This window comes from Oryctolagus cuniculus, chromosome 21, assembly GCF_964237555.1.
Source record: "Oryctolagus cuniculus chromosome 21, mOryCun1.1, whole genome shotgun sequence".
In the NCBI taxonomy this organism is placed as follows: domain Eukaryota; kingdom Metazoa; phylum Chordata; class Mammalia; order Lagomorpha; family Leporidae; genus Oryctolagus; species Oryctolagus cuniculus.
Genome location: NC_091452.1, coordinates 3,965,804 through 3,988,477, shown reverse-complemented (window position 1 = coordinate 3,988,477; position 22,674 = coordinate 3,965,804). Strand labels below are relative to the sequence as shown.

General features: G+C 47.8%; 1 protein-coding gene and 1 long non-coding RNA gene across 3 annotated transcripts; both read left to right on the top strand.

The window, feature by feature from the left end:
• Window positions 1-8,760: 8,760 nt before the first annotated feature.
• LOC138847370 (uncharacterized) lies at window positions 8,761-20,881 on the top strand. 2 transcript variants are annotated; one of them, XR_011385123.1, is made up of 4 exons: window positions 8,761-8,904; window positions 19,237-19,315; window positions 20,079-20,182; window positions 20,560-20,881. It is a non-coding gene; the product is annotated as an uncharacterized lncRNA (long non-coding RNA). The 2 variants fall into 2 exon arrangements; XR_011385124.1 differs by having other exon boundaries at window positions 20,079-20,223.
• Window positions 16,775-17,847, top strand: LOC103345338 (transmembrane protein 132B-like). Its single transcript, XM_051835602.2, has one exon. The coding sequence runs from the start codon at window positions 16,828-16,830 to the stop codon at window positions 17,830-17,832; it is 1,005 nt and encodes a 334-aa protein (XP_051691562.2). The 5' UTR covers window positions 16,775-16,827; the 3' UTR covers window positions 17,833-17,847.
• Window positions 20,882-22,674: the final 1,793 nt, after the last annotated feature.

The following is a 22,674-nucleotide window of genomic DNA, read 5'->3' as shown; positions in this document are numbered from 1 at the left end:
TGTTCCGAGTGGCTGGGTTTGTGTCCCCTAATTCAGTTAGGATCCGTTCTGTGTTCTTTCCGTTTCCTCCCAGGGTCTGTTTGAAGGCAGTGTTTTGTGTTCTGCCTTTTTCTGGAACACACTGTTTGGCCTCCCCTTTTGGTAGCGAAGACTCAGAAGTGAGTTCCCGGGGGGCAGAACTGTGTCTTCAGAAACAGCCTCCTTGCTTTGACTTCGTCAGAGGAGCACCCTCAGGCTGAATGTTTTGTTCACTTGAAAAACAGCAATGCTGACCCCTGTGTTCCTCACAGCGCACCTGCTTCTGTGCAGAGGTTGAATTGAATTTAAATTCGTCACAATCTTAGGAATTTCAGCAAAGGAAGAAAAGCCTGTGAGTTTTTCTGCTCTAGACTAGAAGAGTTGAGAGGAGTTAATTTCCTCTTGTATTCTACACTTGGAGATGGTGCCTTGTATTCTACACTTGGAGATGGTGCCTTTGATCTGACAGCCCTTTCAGCTATAGATAGTTTTGATGCAGAGTAAGTGCTATTTCATGATAAACACTTTAAAATGTCTTTATATTTGGAAACCTCAATTGAGCATGACATGTCTCTTGATTGTGAAGATTTAATGTCTTGAGACACAAAAGATGAATTAGCTTAATGCTGCCTGGAGTTTCAAGGCAATCCTTGTATCACTTGAGGTTTAAATAAATAAATGGAAGGGGACAGGAAACAAGCCAGGGTTCAGAAAGGTCTGAGGCGCTTGAGCCAGATCACCTGAAAGTTATCTGAGAAGGCGGGGGTAGCCACCCATGCAGGATTGTTGCCCTGGGCTGCCTTCCACCATGCGTGTGTATATCATGTGTCATCCACCATGTACGTTTCCATCAGCACTGAAGAAGGGAGGCGGGGTCTAGACACCTAGGAGTGGTACCAACACGTGCACACCATGACAGAGACTCACCTCGCCCGCTTGCTAGACCTCCTGTCCCTCTGCAGAAAGCCTGCCATGGAGTCTTACGGGGGGAATACTTGGTCTCATAGCCCGAGAGGGGAAATCCGGGCCTGTGGCCAGCTTTGTGCTGTTGTCACACTTGTGCTGGTTGTCTTCTGTGCTGGCTGGTGTTCTGTCAGCCTGACTTGATCATGCATGCCAGGACATTTGGTTAAACAGTATTTTCTGCATCTATCTATGAGGGTGTTTGAAGAGGAACACGAATGCTTCAATCTGTGGCTTCCATAACCTGAGGGCCCTCCCCAGTGTGGATGGGTACCATCCAGTCCCCATGTGGATGGGTGCCATCCAGTCCCTTGAGGCCTGCACAGAACCAAAGGGAGAGGAAGGTTGACTTGGCCTCTGTGGCTACCTGAGCTGTGACATTCATCCTCTGTCCTAGGACTTGGACTTGAACTTGAACTTCTCAGGCCTTTCCCTTTGGACTGGAATTGATACTACAAAATTCTCATAATCAGCTCTGTAGTTCCCACATAATTCAACTCCTCTTGATGATTCTAATCCTAAATATGTGTGTTGGTACACAGACACCCTTGACTTGACCATGGTGTGAAAGGGTTATGAATTCAGTGGAAACTGTACTTCAGGTTCTACATTTTAATCTTTCAGGATAACAACATGTGGAATGATAGTCTGTTGGGGTCCTGCGCAAGGGAAGTGATGTGCAGCTCCCAGTCAGCCTTGCAACCGTGAGGGGAGAGCACTCTGCAGTGTGTCTGTCGCGTGGCTAAGCTTGATGTATGCTAAGGTAAGTGTAATAAATGCAGCTTCAAGATACAATGTTGCCAAGTTACAATGAGCTAAGTGCATAGTAAGTTGAGAATCCTCTCTCTCTCTCTCTCTCTCTCTTTCTGTGTGTGTCTGAGTAGTTTAGAGTCATCCCCCACAACCTGTGGGATATTGATTCTGGGTTCTGGCACCTGCAGATGTCATGGACATTCAGATCTCATATAGAACTCTGAGGTTTCTGCATTTCACAATCACATGTCCTCATATATACTTTAAATCATCTCTAGGTTACTTATAATACCTAGAATGATGTAAATGCTAAATAAATAGATATTCTTCTGTATTATTAGGGAATAATGACAAGAAAAACTTGTATGTGTTCTGTACAGACACAATTATCTTTTTAAATATATTTCCTCTGTGGTTGTTTGGATTCATGGCTGCAGAACCCTCTGCTACAAAGGGCTGACTACGCTTACATTCTCCCCTGCTCATCTTGACACATACGGTACTTTGAGCGGTAGTACAGTTCTTAGCTCAGTTGTCACTTTAACAACTGCATAAGGTGGAGATTTCGTCTCACTGGACCATGGCAGAGGGTTGAAGGTTAGCCCCATGGTCAGATGAAAAAACCAGAGTCCACAGACCACCGTGTCCTGAACAATGTGCACACTTTGCTGGGTGACACCTGATTCTGTTACTAATCCAGAGACATATGTAGGTTCAGGGGATCTAATTAATTATCTCTGATGTGCTTGTCATAGTCTACTGTCTACATTAATAACTCATTGTACAAAGACTCAAAGATGAATGCCTTCTCTGTGTCTGTGATCCTCATTGCATCCTTTAGGCAGGATTCCAGAGCACTCCCAGAAGTGGGCGCTCTTCCTGCGGAAGATTCTCATCCGTGGAGTCGTTGCTCCTCACGAGGGCGGGGAGCCCTCTGCTCTCCAGGGAGAGACGTGGAAGTCCACCACAGATCCCCATGAGCACCCCCAAGAAGTTATTGTATTCAGAGGAGATGTGGTGCACTAGGTATGGGGAAAAGCCAGTCAGTGTGTTGATATGAATTATGGTAATATGAAAACATCTTGTTTTGTGTCCCAAGATTTTATGCTTCTTTAGTGGGAAATACATTTGTTAAAAACTGGAATTTGGAAAAATAATGAATGAAGAGTCTGGGGCTTTGAGCCTAAAATAGGTAAAATTAGAAGAAATGAATTTAACATTCTACATTTGGGACCAAAAATATTGTTACAGTTTGATAATGTGGGAATTTTACCTTAACGGCAACATGTGAATATATGTGAAAGACTTTAATGTACTCTGAGGTGTGCATCCTCAGAACATCTTTGTCTTTAGACTTTGTAGATTAGAATCAGTTTTCTTTAGATCTCCTAGACTCATCTATTGGTTGATGATCGTTAGAAAGATGGACAGATGGAGACAGATAGATAGAGCTCACTCCCAAGGCAGGAGCAATCTAATTATTTTTGTGACAGTGTTTAATGAGTGCTTATTATGTACCAGAAACTACTATAAGCATTCTAAAGGTATTGGCTCATTAATCCTGCTCAAAATTTTAAGGTGGGTAATACTATTTATCCGACTACTTATGGATGAATACAGAGGAACAGAAAGGTTGAGTAACTCACCCAGGATTACACAGTCCATGTGTGGTAGAGCCAGGGTTCCCATCATGCTTGCTGGCTTCAGAGCCAACCCTCTTCACCATCACACATTAAAGAAGTGCCATTCAGTAATGACATCAGGCCATGGGTGTTATTCTGACATAATAACAAGCACCCCTCCATTTTGCCATGGAAAAGAATCAATTGATGATGATAGGCTAATTCCAAATTTGAAAAATGCCTCTGCCTGACAATCAAGTCTCCTGGAAGGCGTGATTTCTCCTTCCAAGTTTCTTGGTGTCTTTATAGAATAGAACAGGGCTATGATGTTCACAGTGTGAGTATACTGAGCATATATAGTTCTAGGTTGTGGGTTTTAGTTCCAGGTTATGTTTTTATATGTTAGCAAGTATATTGTTTATCAATAAGTGTGGCTGCTAGGATCCCAGAAGCCACCACACATCACTGGTGTTTACTTCTAAGGGAATGATAAAGGTATATTCATGTTTACCTCTACAGTGGTGTCTTGCCCACTTGTCTCAGCAGGTATTCAGTTTTCAGCTTCTAATATCGACTGAACTAGGCATGATGAGATGCTAAAGGCTTGTAAAAGCATTAACATGTTGAACTATCCCAGCCCCAAGGAAATGTCTTGTGCCCAAGCTTGATCTGTGTTGGGTAAATTGAGGCAGAGTGTCTCCTGATGGGTGTGTTGTCAGAGGACATCTAAATCCCATCCTGCTGCTTGTCTAGGAATAGAATTCATGTCACTCCTGGTGAGAGAGCAGGGAGTCTTTGGGATTAGTTTAAAATATCACAAAGGGAGCTCTGGCACCAAGGTCTTCATCAGTGGTTGGATCCCCCAGAGAGTGCAGCTAAGCCAGGACTGGAATCCAACTCGCTCTGATTCCAAAGCCATCAACTGTGTTTTGTGGGATCATCATCTAACGGCTCCACTAGCAGATCACGTGCAGATCACGTGGGCCCCTTAGTGGCAGAGGACACATGCCTTTCATTTCCACAATGGAATATGTGTTGAATATTTATGGAGTATCAAGAGTCAGGAAGGGGTGTGTGACCCACAGGTGGACAAGATCCCTGCTTCCCTGGACCTGGCTTTATGGGCAAGAATAAGCCATCTGATCAATAAATGAGCCTGTTATAACATTTTACTCTTCAGAAGGAATGTTCCCTGTCTGTCTGTGTGTTTTGCCTCCAGGACATGCTTGGAAGCATCAGGGGCTCCTGCTTTTCTGCTTTTATAAATCTCAGGGTGGACAAGGCCCAGTGAGCTCTGCTGGTCCCCACCAGTGGCTCTGTCCTCTGCTCTGGCATCCCAGAAGCCCCGTCTCCTACTTCAGTCCATAAATCTTTCCTTCGCAAACTGGAAGCCTTCCCGTGTGCCCCGCTCTGCCCACGAAGTGAACCCTGAAGACTCTTGGCTGACGGCTCTGTGCATTACCATGTCCTGAGTGCGATCCTGACGCGCAACTTTTCCTGCTCATTCTTGTTGGATGAAAAATAAGAAATAATAGGACAAGTATTTAACTTCCTGGGATGGAAATCTAAACAAAACCAAGCAGAAGATGGTTCCAGAATGTGTTTATGTCTCAATCTGTCAACTATTAGCAGATAACAATGTGATTTTATTTTATTTTATTTTATTTATTTTTTTGCTATAGAGTTGAATGCATAACAAAAATGACTGTACCCTCATTGGAACAAACAGTTTCACCATTAGAACTATATACCACCATTCCACAATTCAAAACTTCTATATATATATACCCTATATTAAGTTTAGACATTTATTTTCCTATACTAATATTAATATCAATGATAGTGATGACTCTAATGGCTGAGATTAATATCATTTTTACCTTACTCCAGTGTGCTCCTAATTTTCCCTATATCATTTGATCTTTCAAATAACCCTCATTACATTGTTCCCATTTTACAGGTCAGGGAGATTACTGTGTTGTGTCATCACAAACAGGAAGTGTCTGACCTCCTAAGAGACATTGATTCTGATAAATGTGAAGCGCAGGCCAAGGGTGAAGGGAGATGGAACCCTCGACACCCGGCTTAGCATCAAGAAGCGATGTATGATGCTTTCTGCCCCAGAGTAGAACAATCACACCCAACCTCCTTCTAATTTAAACACCAACTCATCAGTGCATCTTCTGCCTTTGTACTGACCTCGGCACAAATATGTATCCTGAAAGACACATGACCCAGTAACTCAGCAGGTCTGAGGGCTGACCTTCATTCGCTGCCATAGCCAGTGAGAAAGCTTAGGAGAGAACTGGACCTGGGTGGAGAGGAACACAAGAGGGAAGGACAAAGCTCTTGTCAGCATTTCCTGGGAGAAGGAAGGTTTTTGTAAGAGAGATACATGAAGAAGCAAAGTCACTTTGCACCTAGTCCCTGACAGCAAGTGGCCTGGTCCAGAGGGATCCTGGTGTCTGAAAAGTCACCTTGCAGAGGCGTCCTGGGTTGAAAGGAGTAGCCCTCGGATTAAGACACAGAATCCCAATTCTGCCGATCAGAAAACCAGATCTGCTTCTCTGATGCCACCTGCCCTGCCCTTAAAGAGATTTCTGGTTTTAACACCTGCTTGTCTGTTTTCACTGGTGCTTGATAGGGCTGTTCGTGCATATAATGTTGTCGGAAATTAAGCAGATGTTGCATTATTGTTGAACTATTTTTACATGTATCTGATGGAGTTAAGGTAATTCACTGCTAGTGTACACCTAGACTCCACATCAGAGTTGTTTAGAGTATGGAACAACTGTAATGTCTCCATAACACGGGTGGGTGTGTGTTCTTACCTTGTCCAACAAGGATTTTTTACACCCATCAGTTCCTAAAACCTTTCCTGTGTAAGAATGAAGGAGCCACCTGGTCAGGCACATTCTGCTGATACCCTGGGGATCCCTTATGCAACAAGCCTGTCTGCTTGAACCGTTTGAGCCCGGGGCAGTGCTCAGTCACTGGACCTCTCTTTTCAGGTATTCACTAAAGGGCAAGTTTTGAAATTTAGCTTCTTTTGACTGCAGACACTATCATGCCACTGCCATATGTTTTTATCAAAGTTCCTTTTAAAAAGCCCTCTTCAATAAAAGTTTGGAAAATATGAATCTTGCACACCGTCTCTTTTTCTTTGATTTTTTCCTGTGATTAATTCCTGTGCAAACTGTGAATACTGAAGCTTGTTGTTCCAGTGTGTATGCCAGTGGTGCAGTGATTCAAGTGATAACAGAAAAAGATATATCTTGGCACCATGTGACAGGCTTTGACCAGGCAATCAAGTCTTAATCCCTTTTGGGGCAGTCATTTGATTAATCAGAAATTCCTGGATCCGTTCCTAATCTGACATGTGTCGGTGGTGTCTTTTAATCTTCAAAAATTGAAAAAAAATGTTAAAAATGAAAGAGTTCATGAGATATATCCATATCTGGCCAAGATGAAATAGCAGAGACTAAAAATTAATCTCCCCCATGAAACAGTTAAGATGTGCAGAATATTTGAAACCATGGTTTTTAGATGTTAGAGAGTAGCACAGTATTTGATCCCTAAAACAGAGAAGGCAAATTATTTAAGCCCTCTGCTTGCTCCGGCTCATTTGTAGAGAACTTTCACAGGGCACAGCAGGGAGGAGTCCACACAGAGCGGTAGTCTGCAGGGCTGAGGAGGGAGTGATGGACGTTAGAGGATACGAAGGCACCAGCGTTCATAGAACAGAGCAGAGACAGGAAGGAGACGCCTGGAGATCCAGTGGGTCCTTTGAAAGTCTTCAGCTAAGTCCTGACCTGTGTACACGTGAAGAGAAATGATGGGAAGCTATAAGAATAAGTAAAAAGGCAGAAAGGCACCCTGGGCTCAGGCTGTGACACAAGTAGTTTGTGTTCCCAACAACTGTGGAGTGGAGAGAATGTGATACACGGGCATCAGGTTGATTGTTAGGAAGGAAAGTACATCCTGGGACCTAATTCGTGTCAAGCTGAGAGATGCTTGGGTCCTTATTAACAAACCGCACCAGAAGGTACTCCAGGGTCAGATTATTGTGTGACAAAGCTCAAGAATAGTTATAGGATAAAAATCCCCCAAATCAATGTAAATTATCCAATGTCTGGCAGAAAGAATGGCATAGATGAGAGAATTAGTAGAGAAATTGTGACAGTTATTAATATGATCCATATTTTAAGAAAGTGAAGACTGCATATATACATGAGAGATTCACATAAGAAGACACACGGCCAATTTTTAGAGATGAATTCACTGATATAACTAAGATGAGATTATCAAAGAATAGTTACAGAATCAAAGACCTTGAACTTGAAAAATAGTAGTAAACAGTATCCAAATGAAGCAGAGAGAGAGAGAGAGAGAGAGAGAGGACAACAGAATGTAAACTACCCACTCAATGCTGGAAACTCCCAGAAAGAGAACATTTCTACATTCAGGGAATGGCCAGGTTGAGTTCAGGGACTTGCTGATGAGCCCTACTAGAGACTTTCAGAATAAGCAGCTGGACCACACGTGGCTTGGTGAGTCCACACCTCTGGATGGAGCTGAATTCCTGATGAACTCTGCAGCCTCCGAGACCCACTGTGGCAACGCCCATAAGCCGGGGGACCCACGGGATTACGTTTCCAGTGGATCTGACGTGCTCTGAGTCTGAACCCCTGGTGGCTGTGCATGCACCTCTTATATCATCTCTCTCCACTCCTCTCTTGCCCAGCTCATGCTGATTTTGGTCTTGTGTAGGCAGCAAGCGCGTGCTCACGAGAAGGAAGCCTCCCTTCTTATCCAGCCCTCAGATGCGCCCTTGTTGTGATTGTCCCTGTTTGTCCATTCATCAAGAGATGGGCGCATGACCAGGTTCTCACTAACAAGCCACATGGAGATGCTCTGGGACGCTCTCAGGGACACCTTCTTTCTGGATAGCATGAGTCTTGATGGAAAAGTATCTTTTATCCATCCGCTTAGGTCAGTGTCATGGAGCTGAGACAGTATCTTTTTTTAAGATTTATTTATTTATTTGAAAGTCAGTTACATAGAGAGAGGCAGGGAAAGACAGAAAGAGACAGAGAGAGTAAGAGAGAGAGAGAGAGAGAGAGGCCTTCCATCTGATAGTTCACTCCCCAATTGGCCACAGTGGCTGGAGCTGTGCCAATCCGAAGCCAGGAGCCAGGAGTCTCCTCCGGGTCTCCCATGCTTGGGTACAGGGGCCCAAGGACTTGGGCCATCTTCCACTGCTTTCCCAGGCCATAGCAGAGAGCTGGATCCCTAACTGGCGCCCATATGAGATGTCAGCACTTCAGGCCAGAGCGTCAACCCTCTCTGCCACAGCACCAGCCCCTGTGACAGTATCTTGAAGCCATGTCAACATGTACCACATCACAAAGCAAGATTCTGAAGATGACAAATACAGTGACAGGAAGTGACATCACTGACCTGTGAACCAATCAGCACCCATCTGTGTTCGGCTTTCTTGTTACCTGAGGCAACTGGATGCTATAATGAGGGCACATCAGAAATGCTGGTAGGTAGCTTCTTTGAGGGGCATTTGGCCCAGTGGTTAAGACACAGCTTGGGTTCAAAGACCAGCCCTGCTTTGAATTCCAGCTTCCTGCTGACTTGTTCCCTGGGAGGCAGCAGATGATGGTTCACGCAGCTGGGTCACTGCACAGATGTAGGAGGCCAGATTGAGTTGCAGGTTCCTGGCTTCAGCCTGTCTAGTGTTAGGTGTTGAGGACATAGGGAAAGTGAGACATTGAATGGAGGATCCATGTCTGTCTTTGTTTGTTTCTCTACTTCTGTCTATCTGCCTTTCAAAAAAGAATGAAATAAAAAAGTTGCTTACTAGAAATATAGAAATCCTGATGATCAGTATAGGCCAAGATGGCATGATACAGAGGAATCCCAGGGAGCCCAAGACACGGGGAAGTTTGTGTTTTGGATGTCTTAGAGCCCCTCCGTGGTGGTTCGGGTCCGAAGGTTTGCACGTGAGCAGAAGCAGCTGGAATCAGCAACCTGTGTTCAGGACCTGCCTGGAGACAGGATTGCTCAGGTTCTGCTGAGTGACAGGGATACAGCGCACCCAAAACCTACGACTGCCCATGCAACGCAGAAGTCACTTTTCACCAGAAAAGGGGCAGGAAGCCCACCAGGTGCGGTGTCCAGTGCTGCTTGACACGGATGTTGCTGGCGTGGCAGCCCCCCCCCCCCCCCCGAGCACATATCAGACTGCAGTACACAGGGCTACTTAGGTGGCAGCGTTGCCTCACTGGGAAGCCCCTTTGTGACCTGTCTGTGTGACTTCACATTCTTGATTCTGTCATCACGTTTCTTAGCAACAGCAATTCACTTTTTATAACAGTGATTCCACGACTATTATTTCAGAGAGACTGGTAAAGGGAGGTACATTGTAAACATACTGGAGGAGAAAATAAAATTAATATAAAACTTTTCTAGGTACCATAAAGAAATAAGTGGTTTGTGGTTTGTGGGTTTTTTTTTTTTTTTTTTTGAGTTTTTTGCCTTGGCTTTAGAAACAGTTATTGGCTCAAGAAATGGAATGCTTTGAGTCAATGAACTTCCCAGCATGTGGGCATAATGAGAGAGCTGGAAGCCATGACTGCCTGGGGGACGAATATTTGATTTTCAAGGCAGAATAAAAGCTCCAATGAATGCTTGAACGCATCTATCCTGTTGTGTAAACAGAGAGCAAATAGGAGACTAAGGGGCTTATGTCAAACAGTCTTCAGCTCCTGGTGCCGACTGTGGAGTCGAGAATAACTGCCTTGACGCTGATGACGCCCGGCTCATCTTCCCTGTTAGGGAGCTTGTCAGATTAAAAACAGCAGCGCTAACAACACAGGTAGAAAGGAGCAGAGTCATGCTTTGAGACAGTCCATTCGGATCTGGGGATGTACAGTTCATAACAAGAACGGTCAAAGCCAGCGCGTCACGTGGTTGTCAAGATGCGCCAGGTCTAACATGCGTGTTCTCCGGCAGCATTTTGCGTGAATTAGCTGACTCCCCTTTCCCCGCAGTCTCCGAAGTTCCTTTCGAAGGCCATCGCCATGTGCAGGTGTGGAAATGAAGGCAGTGCGAGGCTAGGCGTGCAGCTTGTTTGCCCAGGTGGTCAAGAGAGGGCTGATCCTCGAGCCCAGCTCAGCTGGCACAGCCCTCGCAGTCCAGCGCCTGCACCATCTCCCTTCCGCGGGAGCTCAGGCCGATCTCTGGGCTCGTGGGCTTGCGTTAGCTCTTGTCCATGCCAGAGCTGGTTTCAGCGCTTCCTTTATCTGAACATAACCTTAGAATTTTTTTCATTGTGTTTGAAAGAGGGAGGGAGGGAGGAAGAGAGGGAATGAGAACCTTGCATCTGCTCATTCACTCCCCAAATGTCTGCACAGCTGGAGCTGACCCACGCTGGGCACTCCATCCGTGTGAGTGTCAGGTACTCCACCAGCTGAGCCACCTCCTGCTACATGTGATGTGCATGGGCAGGAAGCTAGAATCAGAAGCAGAGCCAGGCTTGGAACCCAAGGACTCTGATATGGGACGTGGGCTTCTTAACTACAGTGCCAAACACCCGTCCCCTCCTTAGGGATTGGAAGGAGGACTTAGTGTCTGTCACCCTTGGGTTAGGATGGAATCCCCGTGAGACGTGTTTGCCTTTGTGCCCTCTACCAGCAGTTCCCCAAGTTTTCCTAGGAGACCTGATGTGGCTCTGCCGATAAACTTGCTGTTCTGCCTGCATTGCTTGGCACTCGGGCTGAAAATCAGCAAAGCTCAACCTGCATTTTCTTTTCTTGTATTTTTATTTTTAATTTTTAATTTTTATTTTTTTGACAGGCAGAGTGGACAGTGAGAGAGACAGAGAGAGAAAGGTCTTCCTTTTCCGTTGGTTCACCCTCCAATGGCTGCTGCGGCCGGCGCACCACGCTGATCCGAAGCCGGGAGCCAGGTGCTTCTCCTGGTCTCCCATGCGGGTGCAGGGCCCAAGCACTTGGGCCATCATCCACTGCACTCCTGGGCCACAGCAGAGAGCTGGCCTGGAAGAGGGGCAACCGGGACAGAACTGGCGCCCCAACCGGGACTAGAACCCGGGGTGCTGGCGCCGCAGGCGGAGGATTAGCCTAGTGAGCCGCGGCGCCAGCCTTCTTTTTTTTTTTTTTTTTTTTTTTTTGAAGATTTATTTTATTTATTTGAGCGACAGAGTTACACAGAGAGAGGAGAGGCAGAGAGAGAGAGAGGTCTTCCATCCGCTGGTTCACTCCCAGATTACTCCCCAGATGGCCGCAACGGCTGGAGCTGTGCCAATCCGAAACCAGGAGCCCGGAACCCCCTCCCCAAGTGTTCCACGTGGGTGCAAGGGCCCAAGGACTTGGCCATCTTCCACTGCTTTCCCAGGCCATAGCAGAGAGCTGGATTGGAAGAAGAGCAGCCAGGACTCGAACCTGTGCCCATATGGGATGCCAGGGCTTTAACTCACTGCGCCACAGTGCCGGCCTCTCAACCTGCATTTTCTTAAGCAAAATGATGTAACTTTTTCCCTCCTGAAGTCATGTTACACACAGGTGGGACTTCCATGGACTGGATTCTGGGACTTTAGCGTCACAAGAAAACATTTTTCTCTTTCTTGTCTTTCTCTTCTTCCTGGTTTCTATAAATTGGTTCCCTTCTATCTACTGCAAACATGCTCTGTCTCAGTCAATGAGATGGGAAAACAGGAACCCTCAGGTCATACCCTTCCCGAGGAGGAGGGAGAGGCGTTCCTCTCACCCTCAGGTTGCCAAGTCCCAGGAGTAGACTCTGAAGTCCAGTTTGGATAAGGTGCCCATCCTTCCACCACAGCTGAGAGATTGGCTAGGCTGTGACGTGTCGGCACGAGGCGGCTACTGTCGGGCAGGGGCAGGGCTCCTGCACAATTCAAATGTCTGTTACTGCACTGCGAAACCTCAAAATGAGACAACGTAGAGAACATGTAATTACCACGTGTGAACGACACCACAGGCCCCCGAAGATGCCCATGTGCCAATCCCCAGAACCCGGGAAGGTGTCGCATTACATGGCAAGAGGGAGTTACGGTTGAAGACAGGTTTAAGGTTGCCAACCAATCAGCTTTAAAATGGGAAGATCAGGGGTGGGCATTTGACACAGTGGCTTAAGCTGGGTTGCCTGCATCCCACATCAGCGCACCAGCAGTTTAGTCCTCGTTCTCTCCATTCCAGCCTCCTGCTGATGCGTCCTTGGAAGCAGCAGATGGTGGCTCCTGTTCTCAGGTCCTGCTGCCTGTGGGAGAGGGTGGAATTACTAAGTCCTGGCTTCAGTCTGGCCCAGCCCAGGTGGTGGCAGGTGTTTGGAAAGTGAACCAGTGGATGAAACATATTCAGTCTCTCTCGCTCTCTCTCTCCCCCTCTTTTAAAGGGCATGAGAAGAAATAAACATTAAAATGGGAGGATCACTGTGGATTGTCCAAGTGAGCATGTTATCAAAGGTCCTTAAAGGCAGGGAGGAGGCCAGAGAGAGGGCCAGAGCCAGAGATGTGATGATGGAGATGGGCTAAGGGGCTGGGGCGTGGTTGAAGGCAGAGGAAGGAGCAGGTGAAGGGAGGGCTGTGGGCAGCCTCTGGACATAGGACCTCCCCCAGAAACCCCTTGATCCTAGCCTGGGGAGACCCTGGCCAGACTTCTGACCCCACATCTGCAGAGAACAAACCTGTGTTGATTTAGGCCTCCACATTTGGCAAGTTTGCTACAGTAGTAATGGAAAACTAATTCATTTTTCTTTTATTACCAAAAACTATTTTAAAGACACACACACACACAGAGAGTGCATCCATTGGTCACTCCCCAAATGCCTGTAAGATGGCCAGTCAGGAGCCAGGAGCTCCATCAGGGTCTCCCACATGGGTGGCAGGGACTCGACCCCTCGGGCCTCAGAGGGAATGCACCAGCCGTGGAACTGGGACTTGAACCCAGGCATTGGACCAAAACCCAACCACTGTGATATGACATGTCAGTGTCCCAAGAGTATAGCACACTGCCCCAATGCCTGCCCTGTCCCTGTCTTCTGATAGATGTGTTTGTACTGGTAATACAAACAGGCTTATTGCAAGGTAAGACATTGAGTAAAGGCTTGATCTTGGCAGGAGGGGAGAAAGCGTTGCAGGTTTACACCCTGGGGCTTCACTTGAGCCTGTCAAGTCAGAGGAATCACCAGTCTGAGACGGAGCCACGTGCCTTGGAGGCAGCTGGCAGGACAAGGCTTGGGTTGCTCCTGGCCGCTCATACAACATGGCTGTACTGTTTAGACACCCTCACAACTCAGGCTTGTCTCACTCGGGGACGTGGTAGCCTTCAGCTAGGAGGCGGCTTTGAGGAACGCTGTTCCTTCTGTGGCTGTGTGATGGCATTGGCAGACTGAAGATTTAGGCTCAAAACAGTTGGGGGCTCAGGTTTTGTTTCCAGAGCCATTTGGTAGGTGGCTTCCTGAGCTGCCAGAACCTCACATTGTCCATGAGAGGAGAGCAGTGAGGAGGGCCGTTTCTATCTCACAGGATTGCGGAAGGAAAAATAAACAAATTTTTCAAGGTGACCTAGTTAAAACCAAGGGAAAACACAAATGAAAGCAGTATTTTTCTGCTTTCTGTGCATTACTAAGCATGGACAGGCACCTCTGACAATTTTATTGTCTAACCTTGAAGTCGAACCATGTAGCTGTAGTTGGACTTGGGCAAAGGATAAGAACATTTTAAAAATTTAAAATTTAATTCTTGCAGACAATGGGACATAATTAGAGTCTTATGTTCCATCTGTTGTCATGCACCCACTGGAAAATGTTTTCCAAGTTTATATTTATGGGATAATATTTTAGAGATTGAGCAACAGTTATTCTTAATAAAACTACAAATTGTCACTGTAAAATGTTAAACCACCATTTAGCTGTTTTCCAACATCCATTTTATGCACAGCTGCTTTAATAGTGATGCATCCTTCTCTTCAACTAAATTGCAAATAGACGTTTAAGTGGAGGGACTGATGCTTTTGGGCCATTAAACTCCCATTCCCACTGTGCCGTCCTGGGGTGCTCACCCACGTCATGAGCGTCAGCCCATCATTGTTCCGCAAATACCCAAGCCAAACCGAAAGGCAGCACGAGGGCCAGCCAGCACCACCTTCAGACTGGCACTGCTCTTGTCTCGCTCTCTGAGCACACATAGGGTTTTTTTTAATAGAAATGATTCACTCACTTTGAATATACAGCAAGAAGATGTGCATTATCTTTTAAATACTTAGTTATCATTGCTAAATCAAACCAAACCTCCTTTAAGCAATATACAATGATTATGGTTCGAATCAAAGAAAACATGCCGTAAGTTCTTTTTAGAAGCCCTGTCACTGGTGAGGAAAAGCAAACGATCATACTTTGCTTTAATAAATCGTTCTAGCAAGTACATGCTTTTGGTGGAAAATCAGGAACATATTTTGGTCTAAACCTCAATGACTAAGTTTTGAGTGGTTGTAATGGAGCTGTGATTAGAGGTAAGGCGTCCTTGTGGGGAGGGCACTTGGTGCAGTGGTTACAACACAGCTTGGTAACCCACAGCCCCATCGGAGCCCTTGGCTGGGATTCCCTAAGGAGACCCCGTAGGGCAGAGGTGAGGACTTGGGGTGTTGGGGCCCTGCTCCACATAGGAGACCTGGATTGGTATCCCCAAGCCTGGCTTCCGCCCGGTCCAGCCCCGCTCGCTCACTCTCGCTCTGTCTCCTGCTCTCTCTCTCTCCCTCTTTCTCACTATCGCTCTTTCCTTCTCTCCGTCTCTCCCTCTCTCTCACTCTCTGTCTCCTGCTCCCTCTCTCCCTCTCTCTCACTCTCGCTCTTTCCTTCTCTCCCTCTCTCCCTCTCTCTCACTCTCTCTCTCCCTCTCTCTCACTCTCTGTCTCCTGCTCTCTCTCTCTCCCTCTCTCTCCCTCTCTCTCTGTCTCCTGCTCTCTCTCTCTCCCTCTCTCTCCCTCTCTCTCTGTCTCCTGCTCTCTCTCTCTCCCTCTCTCTCCCTCTCTCACTCTCTGTCTCCTGCTCTCTCTCTCCCTCTCTCTCCCTCTCTCACTCTCTGTCTCCTGCTCTCTCTCCCTCACTCTCCCTCTCTCTCACTCTCACTCTCACTCTTGCTCTGGATCCACTCTGGCTCCCTGACTCTCTCTTGCTGCCTTTCATATAAACAAACAAATACAAATGAAGGAGTCTGACGATCGTAGTGGTTATTTTTGCACCTATTTAACTTTGGTGGCTTTTGTTTGGTGACATTGTGGGCAGAAACATGAAATTTCACCCTTACTTTGGAAAGCCCTCTCCTCCCTCAGTCACCCGGAGGTGCCTGGAAAGACAACGACTGCTGTCGGCAGCTGCCTGCCCTCCCTCCAGTACCTTCACTGAAGAGCGGGTTCCTGGGATTGCTTATTGCCTTCGTAAGGCGGTGAGATCCCCAGAGACCCTGAGAAATTGGTTAAAGGGAATAATCTCTCCCTCTCAGTTGCGCTCACAAGGGGGCTCAGCACAGAGAACTTAGAGCTGGGATGGAGATTCTTGGAGCTTTTCATCCGGTTGGACCGTCTCTGAGCAGAGCACTCACACAGGAGCAGCATTTCCTCTGGGTGCGTTTATGGATGCCCAGCACAGCCCCTCTGCCATCCGGTTTGCAGTGGGTTTATCTGTGCAGTTGACAGTCTACTGGTCGACCATGACCGACTACACTATTCTTGCTATTCTTGCATTTTTAGGAAAGCAGGTTGTTGTTGACTCATAGAAATCCATTTTTTTGTGAGCAGCATCACATCACTACCTACTCACCATAATGTGGCCAATTCCAAAACGTACACACATTGTAGAGTTCTAGCAGATCATTTCAGAGAGGTATCAGGAGTATTGTGTCTTTCAAGCAGGACGAATTGTAATGTGTCTTCCCCCAGACGTCTCAAGCCAGCACTGTGCTGCCTCATCCGCATGGGCTTTCCGATGCCTCCTGGCTTACATGGTATCCGGAGTTGCAGCCTGAGTGGCTGCACTTGAAATGTGCAGATGAATCACCTACTCTGTCAAAAGGCTTCCAGAAGGTCGAACTGAAGTTCAATTGCAGGGCACGAAATAATACCACGTTCACACACTTATTGAAATACACGGTGTGCTCCTCACATCGGTAGAGTGTGGATCAGTGTTAATGATGGCCCAGTGCACGTCAGGAACTGTAAAAGGTTACAGGGCACTGAGGTTTTCTTTTTTCTAATCATATATTTAGGAATTTGGGGGAGTTAACATTTATTTGAATAACTTTGTAAATTTCAAGGAGATATAACAAATGCTTTGGTGTGTTTTTCTGGGACTTTGATGCAATTCAGTGTCTTCTGTAGACATTGACGGTCCCAAGGATTTTTCTGTCACTGTCTCATTGTTGGATGAAATGGTGGTGTCTGTCCAGCCGAACCTTCAGTCCCAGTGGCCCGTGGTGGTTGCGGAAGGTGAGGGGCAAGGGCCCTTGATTAAGTTGGAGATGATGATCAGTGAGCCGTGTCAGAAGACCAAGAGGAAGAGTGTTCTTGCCGTGGGGAAAGGAAACGTCAAGGTCAGATTTGAGCCCAGTGCCGGTGAGCACCAAGGAGGCTCCAACGACATCGAGGGCGTGAGTCGAGACTACAAAGACCACCTGGGTAACTCCATAGAGCGCGGAGGCAACCAGGAGAGAGCCGTTCAGGAGTGGCCCCCGCGGGGCGCACCTGCGGGCCGACAGGACCGCAACAGAAGCACAACCCCACAGCCTCCCGTGGAAGCGAAGGATCAGAAGTTCCTCCGAAGCGGGGGTGCCGATGCCTTCACCAGCTACCCCACTCAGGGGAAGCTGCCAGATCCCAACAATCCCAGTGACCTTACGGTGACCTCCAGGGGGCTGACGGACCTGGAGATCGGCATGTACGCCCTGCTCTGTGTCTTCTGCCTGGCCATCCTGGTCTTCTTAATCAACTGTGTGGCGTTTGCCTGGAAGTACAGACACAAAAGGTTTGCCGTGAGTGAGCAGGGCAACATCCCCCACTCCCACGACTGGGTCTGGCTGGGGAACGAGGTGGAGCTCCTGGAGAACCCGGTGGACATCACGCTCCCGTCGGAGGAGTGCACGACCGTGGTGGACAGGGGGCTGCAGTTCGAGGAGAGGAACTTCCTTCTGAACGGCAGTTCCCAGAAGACGTTCCATAGTCACCTGCTCAGACCCTCTGACTATGGCTACGAGAAAGACATGAAAAGCGAACCTGTAAACCCTTCCGGCCCAAAGAGGAAGCGAGTCAAGTTCACTTCCTACACCACCATCCTCCCCGAGGACGGCGGCCCCTACACCAACTCCATCCTGTTTGACAGCGACGATAACATCAAGTGGGTCTGCCAGGACGTGGGGCTGGGGGGCTCTGTGATTTAAACACTGTCTTATGCTTGGATTCACCTACATGCTTTCTGTTCTTCAAATTGTTGAAGCCGTGAGCCTGCGCAATGGAGGCTAATTTGGCAGAGCCTAATTTGTCCAAGTAAGCAAGTTAAAGGACCTGAAACTTAATGTGATCAGGTTATCAGCCGGTCTGTGCCTCTGACGTGGCCGTGTGTGGACGTCGCTGCAGAGGGGGACAGTAGATTCATGATGACCTGGAACTCGGTCAGCGATAGGTCCAGCCACTGGGGGCCTTAGTAGCCATCCCATGACAGACCCTGCTTGAAATTAGGAACAATTCGATAGCTGATTTTTCTATTTGATATTTGTGAGACATGTAGAGAACGCCAGCTCTTGTCTTGAGGCTGGGTTTATATGAAAGATGATTGAATGCGTCCTCTCTCGTCTGTAACGAGCACTCCTCATTGGTTTCATCTGCGCTTACCATGAAACCCATTTGCCATTGTTCTTTTTAAATGTGTTTTAGGCTTGTGTGGCTGTTTTGTTTGGGTTTAGAAACATGTAAAGAAGTTTTTTTTTTTTTTCTCTTCCCTGAGTTGTACTTGACTTAGATGAGACTTAGTTCATGGGCGTTGCCATATTGTTTCAGTTAGTGGCATCGGCACCGAATTCCAGGACCCCTTTCATTTTTCACACTCTACTGCTTATGGGTAGAAACTACGAAGTTCACCTCCTGGATGTGTCTTATGTCAGTCTCACATGAGGAGTTTTACTTCAAAACAACAACGTTCAATGAGAAAGGGTCAATTTTCTGCATGAATTTTGCAAAGGTTGAGCAATGTCTATGAATTATAAATAGTTTTTGATTTTTTTTGTTGTCTGGCAGCAGTAAATCCATGAGAAAAGTAGGAAGCATATTCCTAAGTGGGATCACAACCCAATTACAGCATCTATATTTATACAGGCATGTTGGGGCAATTCACTAAATCCTCAACTCTGAAACTAGCATTGATAGGCATGGGGAAATCCCGTAGGAAACACCTGCAGATTCCACACGCCATTTTACACGGCAAGAGTGCAGGTGGGGGTGAGCGGCTGGTGCAGCAGTCAAGTCACCACTTAGGACGTCCACAACGCACGTGCGAGTGCTGGGCTTCAGTCCCGACTCTGCTGTCCACTCCAGCGTCCTGCTAATGCGCACCCTCAGTGGCAGCAGGTGATGGCTGCTGCCCAGGCTACAACCACGTAAGAGGCCTGAATTGTGTTCCTGGCGCCTGGGTTGGGCTTGGCCTGCTGTGGATATTATGGGTAATTGGGGATTAAACCAGCGCATGGGAGATTCTCTCTGTCTCTTTGCCCCTTCCTTTCTCCCTTTCAAATAAATCAAATTTAAAAAAAAAATGAAGAGAACCTAAGTGTAATTCTGTTTTATCCTAGCGGCATGGACGTCATTGGTTCAGCGACAGGAGAAGCACGCGCGCTCCTGAGCCCGGCAGCTGCTTTGTTGGAACGCACGGTGAGGCGGAAAAGCAGTGGCCCCTCCATAAAGCATGAGCACGGGTGGCCCTTCAGATGCTCACGACACAGATGCCGAGAACGTGGGGACTGGAGACACGGAAGTGTCAAGGGGGGAAAAGTGATGTAATCTGTAAGGTTTTTTTTAAAAAAGAAACTGCTAAAGTTGCAGTATAAAGTAAAGTATAATGTTCTGTATCTGGTAAAATGGCCATTTTTCCACTCAATTATTATTTATAGCCATTGTCTATGTTCCCACTATACTAGGGTCTTTATGCTTTTTACTTGTTAAATTTCTTATTCAGTGAAGCATTAAGCCTTTTTAATGTAATGTAAATTGAAAATATGTTATCTCAAAGACTAAAGAGGGAAAGGGAGAAGGAGGGAGGGAGAGAGGAGGGACTATCATTATATTCTTAGAATTGTTTCTATGAACTGTATTGAATCTTAAAAACTACTGGAAAAATTGAAAACCTGACATCTTAAAAGTAAAAAAAAAAGATTTTGAAAGAACAAAGGATTTTTAGTGCAAAAACATTAAGTATAAAAATAGTATAAAATTAAGCAAAGTGAGATTTTATGAATAAGAAAATGAGACTCTAATTTATTAAGTTGAAAGACTGAAAACTAGATATTGGACCAGCCTGGCCTCCCTGTGGGCTCTGTGGAAGGAGCCGGGGAGTCGGCCGGGGCACGTCCACCACCGCAAGCCCTGAGGACGAGCCCCTCACAGAGGTGCTGTCTCAACCTTTGCCTCCCCACAGATTTCCGTGGGAGTGGACATGGCAGGCCCCGCCCAGCCTCCTCACTCTCACCAGAGTGGCCGTGGAGAAGCGCCCCCTGTACCTCTTGCCCAAGACACTGCACGGTGCGTATAGGCTGCGCCTGGCCTCAAACACAGGCATCCAGGTGACTTCTTACAAAATGTCTATTTATTTATTCTTATGCAAAAGACAGTGAGACAGATAGAGAGATGGGGACTTTGCGTCGTGGGTTCACTCTCCAGTAAACTCACTAAGAGCCAGGGCAGGGCCAGGCTGAAGTAAGGCGCTAGGAGCTCAAATCAGTTTCCCAGGTCGGGGGCAGGAACCCGACTATTTCAGCCGTCACCTGTTGCCCCTCAGGTGTGCATGAGAAGGAAGCCGAATTGGAAGCAGAGCAGACACCGGCAGTCAGGCACTCGGGGAGGGGTTGCGGGTGGTCTAAGTGGTGTCTGAACCACTACACAAAATCTGCACCCCTCAGGAGACCCTTTGAGTGCTGACATGGTGGTTGAGAGTTGAGTCTGAGGAAGACGGAAAATTCGTGCAGCTCGTCTAGAGGAGGAAGCCTGCAAGCCGCGTGACACCTGCGGGAGCCTCGCGGGCATCCAGAACAGCATGGCTGCTGCTTCCCTGTGTTCCTTCTGTTTATTAGTAATGTTATTCCAGCTGTTATTTGTCTCTGCCTCTGCTTTGCAAAGGGTCTTATGGAGAGGCAGCCCCAAACCCACGCCTAAATGCACAAGTGTATTAACCAAAGCACGATTGGTAACCTGGGCCGATGCCTTCTGAAAGCCACACTTCTATTCTCTTTCCAGTTATATCCTCGACACGACTGAGATCCATTGCTTCCAGGAGTCAGCCTCTCTCCCATCAGCAGTCCCTGAGCCTCTGCCAACAGGGACTGCACGTGACTGAGCAGACCAGAAGCTGAGCCCATATCCTCCATGTGGGATGTTGGTGCCTAACCAGCTGCTGGCCGTGGCCGCCGTCATGTTCTCCATCTGGCACAGGATCAGAGAATGTTTGAGGAGTGCTTCCATGGCCAATCAGGCCTCCTGATCCTCCAGCCCCACGGGGGTCTGCCAGTTGCCAGGTGGTTTTTTGGATTCGAAGATGAACATTCCCAGGTATCCGAATGGCCTTGTGGTGGCTGACAGCGAGAGGCCATCCTGGGCACGCTGGTGCTACGGCCTCTCCTGGTAGCTACAGACTTCACTCCCACCAGTGCCATCACAGAGGGTATCTGAAAGCGCCAGGCGTGGCTGGGTCCCTCTGAGTTCCCTGGGTCATGACTGGAATGTTTCCTGATAGTCCTTATTTTTATTTTAAACAAAATTTTAAGAATCTCTTGCTGCATTTCCATTTTTATTATTTATTTGAGAAAGAGAAAGAGAGAGGTCTCCTTTGGCGCGTCTACTCCCCAAGTGCCTTCAACAGCCAGGATGGGGCTGGGCTGAAGCCAGGAGCCAGGAGCTCCATCGGGGTCTCCCACAGGATGCCAGAGGCCCAGCTACTTGAACGTCACCGCGGGAAGCCCACATTGCCCATCAGGCCTAGTCACGCGAGAAACTCATCTACGCCATTAGAGTAAAGGCTTTCCCTTACAAGGAGAAGGGGGGGATAACGCAGGAGACACACAATGTGGAAAACCTAGTGAGGTCCTCAGAGCTCGGATCCAGACCTAGTGAGGTCCTCAGAGCTCAGATCCAGACCTAGTGAGGTCCTCAGAGCTCGGATCCAGACCTAGTGAGGTCCTCAGAGCTCGGATCCAGACCTAGTGAGGTCCTCAGAGCTCGGATCCAGAGTCTCCAAGGGGAGCAGGAAGGCTCGCATTCAGCAAATGCTTGTCTAGGGGCTCCTGCAGGTGGGGAGGTTCTCTCTGAACTTGACAGAGAGCCTGTGTGTGCAGCAGGTGTGGGCCTGTGTTCAGTGCTGGCGAGGAAACGTACTGATGTGGGCCCATCAGACACTACCCCTGCCGGGCTGGAGAGTCAAGAAAGGAGAACAGCCAGCGGCGCGGCTCACTAGGCTAATCCTCCGCCTTGCAGCGCCGGCACCCCGGGTTCTAGTCCCGGTCGGGGCGCTGGATTCTGTCCCGGTTGCCCCTCTTCCAGGCCAGCTCTCTGCTGTGGCCAGGGAGGGCAGTGGAGGATGGCCCAGGTGCTTGGGCCCTGCACCCCATGGGAGACCAGGAGAAGCACCTGGCTCCTGGCTTCGGATCAGTGCAGCGCGCCAGCCGTGGCAGCCATTGGAGGGTGAACCAACGGCAAAAAGGAAGACCTTTCTCTCTGTCTCTCTCTCTCACTGTCCACTCTGCCTGTCAAAATAAATAAATAAATAAATAAAAATAAAAGAAACGAGAACAGATTTGGAAGAAGCAGCACTTATGTTTTATGAAACTCATCTTATCTTCCACAGGGAAGAAAGCATTTGAGATACTGGATTAGCAGCTCTGTCCACTGAGCTAAAGCCCAGAGACTTGCTCAGGAGATGCACACGAGCCTGAGCTGGATGTTAGCCGAACGGCGGCTTTCATCAAGGGGTCCCCTTGTCCCTGTTCCTAAAGTGGGCCCCAGGACAGCCTGGGAAGGACCCG

Bases quoted from the DNA above. Each gene is read 5' to 3' on its own strand.
- LOC103345338 (XM_051835602.2), top strand. From the start codon at position 16,828: ATGGTGGTGTCTGTCCAGCCGAACCTTCAGTCCCAGTGGCCCGTGGTG.